Source organism: Choloepus didactylus, chromosome 3 (assembly GCF_015220235.1).
Source record: "Choloepus didactylus isolate mChoDid1 chromosome 3, mChoDid1.pri, whole genome shotgun sequence".
In the NCBI taxonomy this organism is placed as follows: domain Eukaryota; kingdom Metazoa; phylum Chordata; class Mammalia; order Pilosa; family Megalonychidae; genus Choloepus; species Choloepus didactylus.
In genome coordinates this window covers 206,126,733-206,143,469 of record NC_051309.1, presented here as the reverse complement: position 1 = coordinate 206,143,469, position 16,737 = coordinate 206,126,733, and the positions used below count along the sequence as shown (strand labels likewise).

Here is a 16,737-nt window from a genome sequence, read left to right as displayed (position 1 = left end):
TTAATAAGTGTGAGCTGCTATCACTGGTGTTATAATTATATCTAGAAATACTTTTCATCACTATCTAGTCTTATTTAATTGGGTGCCTTAAAAAGCACACACCCCAAAGAAGCAAAGATACCTTGGCTCTGGTTTGTTATAACCTGTTACAACCTGGTTTTGAATAAACTGTCACATTTTGACAAGTAAACTGTAGGCACTCCATTGGGTTAAGTTACAATTCTGGCTCATACTCATTTTAAAGCTTCAAGAAAATAGCTACTCCAACTCTGGGTCTGGTTTACTACTTAGTTCTCTGAAAGGGTTCTTTGAAAACCCCAAATGTGCTGAAATGCTTTTGCTGCTTACCTTTCAGTAGAGTAACTTTGTATGAGTACAGTGGATATCCATTTGGTTTCAATTTTCCAATACACAAACACTTCATTGTAGAAAAAATGGCAACATGTTCTCAGTGAACTAAAGACACATTGTTTTTGCTCCTTGATTCTCTGTTCTACTTTTAACTCTACGGTGATTAAGTTTCCTGTCCCCCACAAAAAACCTTTCAAATTACTGTGAGCATCCAAACAAGTCAGTTGCTATTAATTTTTTTAACATAATACAGCATAATCTAGTTAGTCTTCCAGCTGCTAAAACATAAAACTCAAATTGAAATTCATGTTTCTGGTTACATTAAATTTTTCCATTCATATATGGAAAACCACCAGACGAAATAAAATTTAGTTTTTAGCTCAGATTGAAAAATCTGAATGTCTAACTTAGTTATCAAGCCTGCTGACACAAGTTAATAAAAGCTCAATAATGCTCCCTGCCTCTTCATTAAGACTAAAGAGACCTACTTCTCTCTCTCTCTTTTTAAAGGCATGGCACTATGCAGCACACCACAAGGGATTTAAAGAATGCTTTACCATTGACTGAACATAAAAGAATCCCATCTTTTTTTAATGTGCTCTGGGTACTGGCCTAATTTCTTAACAATGTGTGCCCTTCCAGGTTCCTGGGATTTGAGCATCATGTGGTCCAGAGAATTATACCAGTAGCAGCCACTATTCAGAAAATAAGGTGAACTCCAAACTGCTCCTAAAAGTAAAAGGACTGCAAAAACCGAAGGAATCTTAGATTCTCACACGCAGGGAAGATAAACAACTTGCTCAGGCAGCTCCCTGGTGCTAGAAGTGATACTAGAACACCAAACTCCTAACTAGAGGCTGGGATGCCAGCAGCCAAGGCTCCAAGTGCCACCAAGCTCCAAAACACTGGTGCTCCAAAACACCCAGGTAGGATGTTTTGCTCATCATCTGGCAAACGCCATGAGCTCTGTCTGGCAGCAAGAGCAAGAACCAAAGATGTGATCTCCACCTACGCATCAACTCCCCAACTGTGGCAATATTCAAGTTCAGGATCACTGATTCTCTCGATGATTCTGCTTTTTATCTTCTCTTCAGTTTCTCTCCCAAATGATGGACACTTGCTTCAATCTAACTAATTCTTCTTTCTCACTCAGCCACTCTGGAGACAGAAACGGAAATGTGTTGCAAATCCCTCTTCTGCCACCCATACATCTTCTGGGTCTGCTCCCCCAAACCACATGCCTTTGAAGCTAGGCCTAAATCTAAATAAACAACCCTTAAAACACACCTCTTTGTTACAGGTTCTCACACAAGAAGCTTCTCAATAGGATTGAAAAATAAAATTTAAAAATGCAAAGGTGTAGGGAGGTAAAGAGATTGCCTGGGATTTGGATGGTTTTGTTAGTTTCTGTAAAATGTTCCCACATAATGTGGACATGCAGCTCTAGAGCCACTTTTTTTTCCAGATCATTCAATACCAGCCACTATTTTTGTAAGGGATCTTACTTCTAAGTCTATTTGACATGTCTTTAATTTGCTCAAGGTTGTATTTGCTGAAATAAGGGGTGTTCCCTGCAGAGTCCTCTTCAGTCAGTTGGAAGCTAGCAGGCTTTCTGTCTTAGTCCCTAAGAAATAGGGCCGACTTTCCCATTTCCTGTTCTGATATGTAACACAAAGAAATCTGTAAGTCTGCCAAATTTACTAAGATACTCAGCTACTCTTGAAGCTCTCAAATTTCATAAGCCTGACTTGACTTTAAAACTACTACTATAATACAAGCCAAAATAAACATAAGTTCATACTATAGAAGTTTAACTTTTTAGTCACTATCATATCCTTGTAAGTTTATACTACATCTTTCATTAAAATTCAAAGAAAAAAACCAAGCCCTTCAAACAAGACGGGGACACATTATGAATCTAGTATATAAAACATAATCAAGCACTTAATCATTTTTTGAAAAAAGTCTAAAAATGAAATGATTCCTCTTTACAACAGCTGCCCAACTGCATATCCGTGGATACATCTTTCTGAACAGCTTACAAGTTGGGTTATGCACATATATCCCTCCCCAGCCAGCCTTCGCATTGCTCAAAGATAAGGGCTGTGTCTTCTTCTTTTCCTGCCTTCCTCGTGCAGGGTGCTGGTTCACGAAAGGCTAAATGCTTGAGTGACACAATGTGTTAGTCTTATAACCAAAAGCTGTCTTTCTGCTTTTTGACATGCCCAAATTTACATCCAAGTAATTTATAAATTCCTGTAAAGCAGAGCTGAACTATTTTATTCTTACCAGAACTGGACACACGCCTGATCCTCTGAGGAGAAAAGGTTCGATCAGAATTGAGATTTCTACTGTCACTATTTCGCCTCAGACAAGAAACAGCAGGTCCCACTTTAGCTTTTGGACCAGGTGTTTTCCTCAGACTGGAGGAGTCAGGCTTGGATATATTCCTGCCTGAAGAGGTTGCAGTTTTTGATGCAGAACCCTGTGAAAAAACGTTAAGATTTTAGTCCAGATGATACCTTACCCACACCGTTTCCATGTGCTGTTAATATGTGTAAGAAACAATTTCTGTCTGAGTGGATGCTGCAGAGAGGTATTTAATTTTCATTTTTACTATTAAAACTCTTGTTAGGATAAAACCATACTAAAATCTATGTATGTCCGTGATTAATTGCACAAACATAAAAAAAAAGTGCTTTCATGAACTAGAGCAAATGTTTGACACTATTACCCCTCTATTAATATGGGGTAAAATGTACTTATGGGAAACTATGGACTACAGTTAACAGTAATATTTTAATACTCTTTCATCAACAGTAACAAACGCACCACACCAACACGATGGGTCAATAGTAAGGGGGAATAAGGACAATAGGAGGACTAGAGTTTCCTTTTTTATTTTAATTTCTTTTCTGGAGTAATGAAAATGTTCTAAATTTGATCATGGGGCCATATGCACAACCATGTGATGATACTGTGAGCCAGCGATTCTATACTTCAGATAGTTTTCTATGGTGTGTGAATATATCTCAATAAAATTTAAATTGCATTAAAAAACAAAATTCTTGTTTACTCTTTAATTCATCACAATCTGCCTTTTGCCCTCATCAGTGAATCTGTTCCCAAGATGACCAGTGCCACAAATTAAATTCAAGCTCCAGTGTTTTCAGTTCTTTCCCTGTTGGCCCTCTCTGTGGCATCTAACGCTGATGCCTCCATCCTTCTTTGGTTTCTCCAATAAAACTCTTTCCTGGTTTTCCCTGTCTAGTTATGCCTTCTCTGGATGCTCCTCCTCTATAACCTTAAATGCTAGCCTTCCTGAGGGTCCTACACTTAGTCCTACTCTTCCCCACCATATACTCTCCCTAGATAATCCCATCCACTGTTTCTACCACCACCTACACACTAATGCATCCCAAACATACATGCCCAAGGCAGCACTCTCTCCTGAGTTTCAGACCTACATTTCCAACTGCCTTCTGCATTTCCCCATTCACCATCCTTCAGGTATCACTACTTAACAATAGTAACCATAATCATTTTTAATTGTTTTTTTAACTTACTAACATATATAGCCCTTAGTCTATATGAATACCATTCTAAGTACTTCACCTATATCAACTCATTTAATCTTCATAATAACCCTATGAGATATATACTTTAATCATATCCAATTTTACATATGAAGAACATGAAACATTTTCTAAAATTAAACAATTTATCCATCCATCTAAAAACTCATGTCCTTCCATATTCACTACAACTTACCCAGGCACCCTCCCTAAAAATGGAAAGCTATTTATAGCCCCCTTTCTTACCTCCTAAACTCCTCTCAATAGCATTCTCCCCTCTTCACCTGCCTTCCTACAGGTCTGAATCATTTCCTCCCAGGATTACTAAAACCATGTTCTAAGGGTCTTTCTGCTTCTGATCTCACCGACCTTCAATTCGTCTTCCACTCCATCACTCAGGCAATCTCTCCAAACTTCAAATTGGATCAGGTGGCTTCCCTCTGCCTTCCAGATAAAGCCAACTCTTCTTATCAAGGCACCTCAAGCCCTTCTGGATGTGGAAGCCCCTGCCAGACTCTTCATTTATCCCTTACTGCTCCTGTTTCTGCACCCTGGAGTCCCCTGAATAAACCTTCCCATGTTTCTTCATCTTTGCACATGGTATTCCCTCCAACCAGAATGCCCTTCCAACTCATACTTATCCTTCAAATTCCAGCTAGCAACTAATATGACACTTTATCTAGAAATCTTCCTTGACAACCACGGTCCCCCATTGCTATGTCCCAGCTCCCTCTCCTGTGGTACAGAAGTCTATACATACTCCCAACCTAACACTTAACATATTGTGTTGGTTTACTTTCTAATATTACCCACTGTACTAGGCACTAGTACAGCCAGGGACTGTCTTTTCTGTATCCCAGCATCATCACTATACCTTACATGTAGTAAAAATCTGTTCAGTAAATGTTCCCCTTCTACATATAGGAAAAGGTAGCCTGAACATTAGTAAAAGTACAAATTCCAATTCCAATTGTAGCAACACTGTAAATTACAATTTGTAGACTTCCTTTACATAAAGAGGAATTGTGCCTCATAGAGACCAGGTAACTTGACCAAGTCACTTTACCAGTGAATGATGCAGCTACAATTTAAAACCAAGTCTAACTCCAAAATCTCTGTTTTTAACTTCTATGCTACATATTCCTCACTAGAACCTTTCTTTCTTTGTTTAGTAAGTCATAACTGGATAATTTCTAATAGATATATGTAAAGCCTCATGCTGGTGGCAGTTGGATTCATATACTACATGAATTCAACACTAACTTAATATACCAGTATCCCAAGACAACAATTGGAGGTTATGCTTAAGCATTGGCGAGAAAAGCAGGTGACTGGACACAAACTAACAAAAACTTTCAACCTCTACCATAAAGCTTGCTAAATTTATCTCCTAGAGTAAATTTTCCTTTAAGATGTAAATAAACTTTCTAACCAATTTAAAACAGTGAATTTTCAGCAAGTTAGATTCACTCTGTCTTTCAGAGCCAATATTTCACAAATTTTGAAACACTTAGTGGGGTAGCAGAAAGAACAAGGAATTGAGTCAGGGACCTGAGATTCAATCTCAATTCTATTATTTACCAGCTGTATGAGTTTTAAGTAACCACGCTGAAGCTGTAAAATGTGGATAACAATTGTCCTTTTGTTTTTGGAAAGAGCAGATGACAACATAGGTAAAACATCTGAACATTATTGGGAAATTTTAATGACATTACAAAGCACTTGAACAAGGTGCTCAGTACAGAGTAGGCATTGAATAAATATTGATTCCTTTGCTTAAACTATCATTGACACAGAGCCTCTGTAATGAGTAGCTATATTCAGCCTTCTGGATAAAATTAAAATCAAATTCCTTCTTCCAAATAAGAACCTTTATGAAGTTTCAGATAACCCTGGACCATTAAATAGCCGTGAGGCTGTAGACAGCCTAAGGATTCAGTAACTCAAGGCCAAATTTAGCTCAAGACCAACAGAGCACATCAGAGCCTCCAGGATTGGCTCATCACAGATCCAGGGCAGATTTAGAGCCACTGGACTGCTCAAGTGATCAACAAACATTGGAGTTTTGAGTAAAACATGCAACAAATGGTCATTCATGCAGGTCTTTACATAAGTACAAAGCCTGCAGCCTGTTCAGGTTTGCTGGCCTTCTCCCACCTCACCCCGAGGCAAGTGGAAATGTGTAAGTGAACTGGCAACAACCAAGGGTACTGCGCTTGGGACAGGATCATGGAAAAGAAAGTTTTAAGACCACTGATCACGAAAAGTGTCAGTGCTGAAAATATGGGACTGTCTGTCAGGATTTACATGGAACTTATATCCAATTATGAAGTTTAACTGCAAAATTTATAATATGAAAAGTGCTTTTCTCCAAGATGTTTTGGAATCCATTTCAACTAATGATTCTACCATCTTACTTCAATACCACATATGACCCTGAAAAACAGACTTTCATTCTGCACAGGGGAAATATAAAAGTAAGACGTACTCAATGTACAAATCATAAAAATCTTCAGTTTCAAAATTATACAACCAATTTATATTCAAGAGAGTATCATTTAAAGAAACTTTATGGTAGTTTTTCTTGGAGTAGGGGACCAACACACACTACAAGTCTCCTATAAGTCAAAGAGGAGTAAATGTTTTGTTTCTATGTATATCTATAAACACCAAACTAAGAATGTTGACTAGAACTACCAGAGGTTATTATAATTTAAGAAAATATTTAGACTATAAATTATACAAAAAGGGTTTCCTAAATTTGACTTCAGGAGAACTTACAAACAAAAATTTGAAATAATGTATAATCTCATTAGGTCAGAAATCACAGTGGCTTTCCATTCTTCGTTAAAACCAAAACTTCTTTAAAATGACTAAGATTAAGACTATCTTCAAGTCTTCCCCAAACTTATCTCCTAAAAAGACCTCATAATTCCTCCCTGTGTGGCTGCTATGTACTCTGAAAACACTTCTAAAACAGTCCTTCAACACTTCACCACACTTGTGTTATGTTTCTCTCAGACACAGGCTGCCCAGGGGACTGGCAGTCTCACAGGGCCTTCCTACCTGGCATCCACCTTCATGTCTGACCCAGGGGTCAGGTGTCCAAAAAAAGCCTGTGTGCGGCTGAAAATACACATAAGTACCCACTGCCAAAAATAGGGCTGAGGATGAGTACACAAAGCCCAACAGTGGCCTGTCAAAAGTTTTTTAAAACTCAGAACACTGGTTTCTTCGTGCTATTGTTAAAATATGCATGTTTAAAGAAAAGTAATCTGCACTGCACTCAAATTGCCTGTATTCTTTAAATGGACATATCTAGTCCTCCAAAGAATTTGACAGGTGCTTTGGAAAGCATACTGCTTTTTCAGCAGACATGCATAAAACGGATTTGGGTTATTTTTTGTACCAGGAATCAATAGGTTAGGGCTGCAAGAGACCTTAGACAACTACTTGTCCCACCCTTTGAGTCTTGAAAAATTAATTGCTCAAAGCCACATTATTTGGTCAGAGGCTGAATGAAAAACTACTCTTACCCACAGGAGAGGGCTTCACTTCCCAGAGATGCCTCCCAAATAAAAAGAGACCCACGGTTATCTTTATACCGATACTGTTTACCAGCACCCCCTAGCCATTTCTTATGTGTGGTCCAGTACCTTTTATTTAAAGTTTAAAAGCAAATCTATTTTGTTACCCCAGAAATATAAATATAATCAGATTATACTCTAACTTCAAATAACTAATTACACTCATAAATTAAAATAACTCGTTCTTTAGCACATTATTAAAAGACGCATTGATACTTGATATAATACACTACACTTGAGAATTTTTTCAATATGCAGATTTCCTATGTTGTGACCTATTAATACTCTAATATGTACTGAAAAGACAAATAATTACTGAATAACACCTGAAAGCAAATTTGCACACCTAGTTCTGCAAAATTATTGACTATTAATGGATAACTAATTGCTAAAGCATCTCTGTTTCCTCCACCACTCCCTGAACCAGGCAAAAATTTCACTTACCAAAAACAGAGTACCATATTCAAAGGTGTCATTCATAACTTCCCTTTTTAGCTCTTGTTTTTCCATAGGTATCCTGTTTCCTTTTTCACCCTTCTTTTCAGGGCTAATCCTGTCGATGCTGGAAATGAACGTCATTTCCAAACATTCTGTGCTTTCCATTTTAACAGGGATTACGCCTTTGATCTTCTGCAAAAACACAGCCGCGGACCCAGTCTCACATGCTGAATTAGAAGAACTTGCTTTGTCAACATCTTCCTGATTTGATTTCGTGGCAGATGTTGTTCTTGGAACCTTGTGTGAAGCATTTTTAGAATGAGTTGTAACTTGCACAGCCTGGCTAGTAATGAGTTTATTAAATTGCTGCTTATGCGTCTTGTTAATTAGAATTTCTGTTTTTGTGTCTGCATTCAAGTCAGATCTTGGTGTTTTGTTCAAAACTGTCATCCGTCTTGAGGATGACACTGGTGACGGTGATGAGGCACTGGTCAACTGAGATCTGGGTGTGACCTTTGATAAAGCGGGGTCTTTGGGCTGCAGCACTGGTCTGGAGATAACTTTTGCTTTGATATTCTTGAAGTTTGGTCTTGGGTAACTTATAATTTCTGTTTTTCTAACTTTGCTGCCTATAGGGGTATTAGTTTTGGTTGCTGATTTTCCTAGACTAGGTTTAGACATGTTCATAGGTGCTCCTTTCAGGTCTGGTAAATTTCTAAGCTCTCGATTACTCTTCACCACTTTACTACATTTCTCTGTTGCTTCAATGGGCGAAATGGAAAAGGTTGCATTTGTGGGTTCTAGGATAGGTGTTGACATGCAAACAGTGTTACTTGTGTTCATGACCATATCATTTGCATCCCAAGTCAGTTCAAATGACTTTTGTCCTGGTGGTCTACTTAGTATTAATTCTAAGGTACAGTTTTGGGTTCCCAAATCCTTTTCATTGGGAGCAATTTGTATGTGTTCAGTCACATTGACTTTATGCCCTGGGTTCAGCACTTGGGTATTACTTTTATCAAAAGCTGGCACCAACAAAGGGCATTCGTCGTCTATAAGACAATTGGACACTGTTTCTCTTAGATTTTGGCCCATTTCCTTTTGCCCATATGAGCTCTGTGAATGCATCTCACTATTTGGTTCATCTTTAGATAAACAAAAGAACTCTTGTAATACAGACCCATTGGGAACATCCATGCCACCAGAAACCAGTGTTAGAGCTTGTATCTCTTTTACTCCAACTGGTCTCTGCTGTGACCCATCTGTGTATTCACTGGTGAACTTTCCTGAAGAATACTGACACTGATTTCCAATATCTGAGACAACATCAGTTTGCATGAACACATCAGAAAATGCTGTGTCTTGAGCCTCTGATGGTGTTACTAGAGGGTTTTCAAAGCTCTCTCTATCACACCTCTTTTCCCTTATATGCATTTTATCAGAATGGGAAGACATCTGAGTGGAACAGGTCAAAGACGATGCATTTTTACTTCTCACACCAGTTGGTGGCAGACTTCCAGTGGTATGCAAAGACTGACTCTCATCAACGACATGATGTGTTATAAAAGTGCGGTTAACTTGATCCACTTTCATGTCAAATGTTTGGTTTAGCTCTAAGGCAGTAGGGAGGCCTGCATAGTTCAAATCATCGTTAGGCTTCCACACAAAAGGCAACAATGGCTCGCCACTCTGGTCTTGAACTTCTGGGAAAGGACAATTGTTTTGCAGATACTCAGGTTCCTCTCTATTTAAAACATGTGCAGAAGACTGACAGATGGAATCTGTAGGCATATCTAACATCCATTTACTAATTAAATCACTTGAAGAGTTTTGGTGATCAAGTACTTTATCATACTGATGGTTTAAAGAAATATTTTCACCTCCATCCACAGCAGGGCTGGCTTCATAATCAACCACCATGTCATCTGGGTTGGCAGAATTCCAGTTCACATTGCTCGTTAAAGAGTTTTGTGTACATGGTGATCTTTGGTTGTATGTATTTCCATTTTTATCCCTGATAAATAAGGACTGCAATTCATCTCCTGTCTTGTCATCTGAATTATCATCGTTCATCCTGAATATTAGCTTTGAACTGCTGCCATTTTATTTCTTCAAGTTCTTTCAAATAAAAGGGAAGGAAAAACTGTCCGTCTCCTAAGTTTTTCAGCACAGTTGAAAGTTTTTTAGTTTAAGATGCTTTGAAGTTGAAATGATTTATTTGTTGTTCCCTAGAAGAAATAAAAATGTTTAACTCACATAAATTTTGGAAAACTAAAAGATCACCCTTGATGAATTTCAATCACTTTATTTTCACATTTAGAACCTAAACTATTGACGTGGGTAACTGACATATCATTAGCTCAGCTATGTAGATACTAAGTATCTACACACAGCAAAGTATGTTAGATACTTTGTCATTTGAGGAAAGGGGACAGAACAGAGGACAGAGATACTGCTAAAATTGCCCCTGGGACTTACTTCACAACTAAGATGCCTTCTCCCCACTCCCAGGGACTCCTACTCGTCATGAGAGAGAAGGAAGCAAAATCTGATGACAGTTTTTTCCTCTTGTTGGTTAATACAGTGGCCATCCATCCTAATTTCCCCCTTGACAGTCACAACTTAAGCCTGTTGCGCCAACATGATGATTAACAGTGCACTCTTTTACCCCCAGAAGGGCTCCCTATTGTTTCTGTGGAGAGTGATTACCAAATGGACCAGGCAGGCACAGCAGATAAACACGAGTAAGACAGCAAAAACTTAAGGCATTAACACTACTCCTTCCTCTGTTTTCATCCCTATCTCAATCATGTGCTATTTAAAAACAGATGGGAAAAAAGTTTTTGATGCTTAAATGTTAAAACAATACCCTACTGGAAGTTCCTCAAAATGTTAAACAGAATTACCCTATGACCAAGCAATTTCACTCCTAAGTATCTACCCAAGAGAAATAAAAACAAATATCCACAAAAAACTTGTATACAAACAAATCTTATTCATAATAGCTGCATTATTCGTAATTGCCGAAAAGTAGAAACAACCCAAAGGTCCATGAACTCATGAATGGAAAAACAAAATGCAGTATGTCCATAAAATGGAATATTCTTCAGCAATAATAAGGAACGGAGTATAGATGCATACGACAACATGGATGAACCTTGAAAACATACTAAGTGAAAGAAGCCAGTCATAAAAGATTACAAATTATATGTCATTGACATGAAGTATCCAGAAAAGGCAACTCTATAGAGACAGAAAGTTGATTAGTAGTTGCCTAGGGCTGGGAAAGGGTTTGGGTAAGGAAATGGGAAGTGAATGCTAACTGGTACAGGATTACTTTGGGGGAACTGAAAATGTTCTAAAATCAGATTACAGTGATGATACAGGATGCTGTAAAACCACTAAATTTTACACTTAAAAAAAAAAAAAAAAAAAAAAAAACCCCTTAGTGAAATACGACATGACTCCTAGGAATGAGCCTGGCCCTGGCAGCAAGGAACTGAAAATGCCTACTTGACCAAAAGGGGGGAAAAAGAAAGGCAACAAGCTGAGTTCATAGTGGCTGAGAGATCCCAAATAGAGTTGAGAGGCTATCCCGGAGATTTCTTTCATGTGAGCTCCAGCTAGACATCCCAAATGGCCACAGTATGCCATGCCCTTACCAAAAGTAGTCCCCAAATACCTAGGTCCCTACCTGAGATTCTATAAAAGATGCATTCACTAAGTTTATTTCTCAGAAACTTAAATCTACCAGTGTGTTCTTATGCCATACAAGTCCTAAAACCCAGATGCAGCCCCTTCCCCATGCTGTCGACCCCCTTTCAATACGAAAAAGTTAGGGTGCTCACTGCCTAGACACCCCTGAATATGGAGAAAGGGATAAAGTGCAAGGAAGGGGCAGCAACAAACAAGATTTAACAAAAGTCTATGAATACTGGGGAAAAAACAAACATATATATACATATATATATTAGATCCTGGGGTGTTAGAATAGCTCGAAGGAGGTAAATGACGTGGTAGAACTGTACCCTATAACATCCTCTGAAATTTGCTCTATAGCTATTCATTGAATTGTGCTTTGAAAGTTTTCACCTTTCTGTATATACCCTATATTGCATAATAAGGAAAGAACTGAAATTGTGGAACTGGAACCCATAACAATTTTTGAAATTACCTACATAACTGCTTGTTGAGCTGTACGTCAAAAGTTAAAAGCTTTCTGTATGTGTGTTATATTTTACAATGATGGAAAGAGCCGAAGTTGTGGAACTGTAACCCATGACATTCTTTGAAATCTGCTAACTACTTGTTAAATCGTACTTTCTTTGAAAGTTATCACTATTATGTATATACGTTAAAGTTCACAATAAAAAATGCATTAAAAAAAACCTTTAAAAACTCACGAGCCCTCCCCCCTACGTGGGATCAGACACCCAGGGAAGTGAATCTCCCTGGCAACGTGGAATATGACTCCCAGGGAGGAATGTAGACCTGGCACCGTGGGACGGAGAACATCTTCTTGACCAAAAGGGGGATGTGAAAGGAAATGAAATAAGCTTCAGTGGCAGAGAGATTCCAAAAGGAGCCGAGAGGTCACTCTGGTGGGCACTCTTATGCACACTTTAGACAACCCTTTTTAGGTTCTAAAGAATTGGGGTAGCTGGTGGTGGATACCTGAAACTATCAAACTACAACCCAGAACCCATGAATCTTGAAGACAGTTGTATAAAAATGTAGCTTATGAGGGGTGACAATGGGATTGGGAAAGCCATAAGGACCAAACACCACTTTGTCTAGTTTATGGATGGATGTGTAGAAAAGTAGGGGAAGGAAACAAACAGACAAAGGTACCCAGTGTTCTTTTTTACTTCAATTGCTCTTTTTCACTCTAATTATTATTCTTGTTATTTTTGTGTGTGTGCTAATGAAGGTGTCAGGGATTGATTTAGGTGATGAATGTACAACTATGTAATGGTACTGTAAACAATCGAAAGTACAATTTGTTTTGTATGACTGCGTGGTATGTGAATATATCTCAATAAAATGATGATTAAAAAAAAAAAAAAAAAAAAAAACTCACGAAAGCTTTCAAATACAAGGGTATTTAAAAATAACTTAGGTTTTCTCTTTCTGGGTCAAACTGAAGTGCTTAAGAAAGGTCCAAATGTTCAAACCAGGCTGCATATAAGTCATACAGATGCATGTACATCTGAACGGATCTTCTAATCTTAGTTTTTAATATCAATCAGACATCACGGTTCAGTTGTGAAGAAATAAAATATCCAGGAGAAAAAAAAAATGGCACTCTGTGACCAATAAATTTCTGAATTAAGAGTAGATCTCATTTTGCTACTTCGCAATCTTTCCTCCATATTCAAACTTCAGTGACCTGAATACAACAAAGAGAACAGGAACTATGGATGAAGTGAACAGATCAGTATCTTCACTACCAGTGCTCTGTGTGTTTCTCGCTGTGCATCCTGAAACCAGACTTTACTGAAGGAAAGAATAGATGCAATGTTTATCTCAACAGTGCATGCATAAACACACACACAAATTATTATGAATCCTAAAATAAGGGCTGTGTCATTTTTATACTGATGGAAAATGTAAATTAATCAACTTTTTTCACCCCACAGATCCTTAGTTTAAAAAGGAATCATTAAACATTGTTTATTGGGCAGCACATTCATAAAAGCTTTTATGAAACACAAATTAATATTTTTAATCCTTTAAGGGTGACATATGTTCAAGTTAAATGTTTAAATCAAGAAGTACATTCATTCATTTTTTTAGATTTATGTGTGTGGGGTACAATTTTCAAAAGCACTAAATATGCTACACCTTTTCTGTTTCTTTGAAGGCCAACACTCATTTAAGAGACCCTGCTATAAGCAAATGTGAGCAAATAGTACTGTAAATGCTAAACATAAACATCCAATATAAATTACAGAAATTATGTCTTTATAAACAGATTCAATAATGTGTTTTTTTCCTACACCTGAGCTCCCTCTTTCACAGTACATTAAAAGATGAAAACTGAATAAAGTAAATGGTTCATATGGCAAAGCATTTCAAAAAAAAAGATACCTAATACAATAAATTATTTTATCACCAATTTCATATTATTCAATGTTTAAGTTGTTTCCAGGTTTCCTCTTTTAGAAATAATACTAAAATAAACAACTTTACATTCTTGGACTATCTCTGATTATTTCCTTGGGGAAAACTTCCTGAAAATAAAAGGATTACTCAGTGAAAGGATATGAATGTTTAAAGCTCTTGATATGGTTTGCCAAATTTATAAATGAAAATAATTTTTAAAAAGCAGGTTTCTTTACAATGTTTATGTTGGTGTATGTATACAATAGATAGAAATCTAAGTTTTGTTTACGCATTTCATTTAACACTATAATTTTTCCCTTTTGTAAGATAAAAACATTTCTAATGGTTATGAAATTGCACTAAAGTTAAGATTAAAAGTTTTAGACCTAGAAACCACCGATTAACAAAAAGTAATAGGAAAAGAAAGAACTCATCAGTCTGTCAACTTTCATATGACTTGGTTTTATGATTTTTTTTTTTAATTCACAAAAACAAATTCCAAACATGGGAACAAAGCTATCAAAATAACATAAAAAAAATGCATTCAGAAGAAATTATTTAAAAAAGAATTTTTACATGAAATCACTTATTGAAGTTTTTCTACCATATAGACCAGAATAAAGAATTAGTGGGTATAGAGATCTGGATACCAAGGAGGTCCTAAAGTTATGCTTATCAGTTCCAGGCCTGGTTAGAAGATCAATTCACCATTCACGAAATAAAACACCATCACCATGAAGATAGAGTAGTGAGACTGGAAAAATTGACTAGCCTTCCCCCAGGGGGTTCTGTCAAAAAAGTTAAAAGTTGGCCATTTAGTCAACCTGCCAGTTTCGCTCCTGCCCTACTTTGCTTCAGAATGGTACCAAACTAGTGTGACGCCCGGATACATCCCAAAGTAATTTGGGCAGCAGAGAATAAAAATGTATTTGCAAAGCCCCCTGAGGGACTGGAGGAAAATGTGGAAATATTAAGCTTCCCCACCTGGGGAATTACTGATATTCTCCCAAGCATCAGGGACTACCAATTTAGAAGGCCAAGCTCTCAATCTTGGGGCTTGCCCTTATGAAGCTTGTTACTGCAAAGGAAAGGCTAAGCCTATGCATAATTATGCCTAAGAGTCACCCCCAGAGAATCTCTTCTGTTGCTCACAGGTGGCTTCTCTAAGCCCACTCGGCAGGTAAATTCACTACCCTTTCCTGGGACATGACTCCCAGGGGTGTAAATCTCCTTGGTAACATGGGACATGATTCCCAGGGATGAGCCTGGACACAGCATTGTGGGATTGAGAATGCCTTCTTGACCAAAAGGGGAAGAGAAATGAAACAAAATAAGGTTTCAGTGGCTGAGAGATCTCAAACAGAGTTGAAAGTCATTCTGGAGGCTATTTTTATGCGTTATATAGATATCTCTTTTTAGTTTTTAGTGTATTGGAAAAGCTAGAAGGAAATACCTGAAACTGCTGAACTGCAATCCAGTAGCCTTGATTCTTGAAGACAACTGTATAACTATTTAGCTTACATGGTGTGACTATGACTGTGAAAATCTTGTGGCTCACACTCCCTTTATCCAGTGTATGGGCAAATGAGTAGAAAAATAGGAACAAAAATTAAATGAATAATAGGGGGCGATGGGGGGATGGGATATGTTGGGTGTTCTTTTTTACTTTTCTTTTTCTTTTTTTGGAGTAATGAAAATGTTTGAAAATTGACTGTGGTGATGAATACACACCCATATAATGGTACTATGAACAACTGATTGTACACTGTGGACGACTGTAGGATATGTGAATATATCTCAATAAAACTGAATTTAAAGAAAAAAGAAAGAAAAAGAATGGTACCAAAGTTTCCACCACCTGCTAGACACATACTCTCACTTAATTTCACCTAACCCATTAAACAATGTCCTCATATTCCTATAGCAGCAATATAATTTATACAGCTTTTATTTTTTCTAAACACAAAGCAAAAAAAGGAAAAACTTGGAATAAATCATCCTTACCCAAAGGGATAATTTCTCAAGTTCTCTTTCAGCAGCACTATCTACCAGAATAAAGTAGGATGAACCTTTTTAAGAGAGCCATTTGGCAAAATAAGATCATTCAGAGAACATTTCAGACTAGAGAGAACAAATTCCTCAGTCATTAGGATTTGGGAATATGACAGAACTCCTCTTGCTTAAAGAGATTGTGAAAATACGCATTTCTATAATGATCTATAAGTTTAAAAAACGTAAACAGAAGAAACAATGATAAGAACTACTAGTAAACTTACTTTGACACCTACAAGCAAAAATAAGGTTACTTTCTAAATCTTGGCTTAAAAAGAAAGCTTGTTTATTTGCCAAAGATAAAAACTCCCTCATTTCTTACAGAAAACTAAAATCGGATTAACTAAAATCACCATCATATAATTGTATTCAACAGCATTATCACTTTAAAGTTGGGATAAATCTTGGAGACCAAGTTCCAACTTCCTCATTTTATAAAATGAGAAATAAACTGCAGAATCTGGTCAAATTAATTGTTAGTAGGAGATTACTACTAGGCCACAGAATAGTTGTGTGTTTTATTTCCCAATTGAATTATAAACTCAAAAGAAGCAGGAACCACATCTTACAACATCTGCCTATTACCCTCAGGACCTCCCCAGAATGTGAAGTTAATACACCTAAACTTG

At 37.3% G+C, this 16,737-nt stretch overlaps 1 protein-coding gene across 1 annotated transcript in view; it reads right to left on the bottom strand.

Annotated features, from left to right (window-relative positions):
* MTUS1 (microtubule associated scaffold protein 1) overlaps positions 1 to 16,737 on the bottom strand; it is a 187,236-nt gene that overhangs the window by 103,414 nt on the left and 67,085 nt on the right. Inside the window, 2 exon segments of the mRNA XM_037831225.1 lie at positions 2,641 to 2,836; positions 7,958 to 10,179. Coding sequence (XP_037687153.1) covers positions 2,641 to 2,836; positions 7,958 to 10,024 — 2,263 coding nt within the window. The 5' untranslated portion in view covers positions 10,025 to 10,179.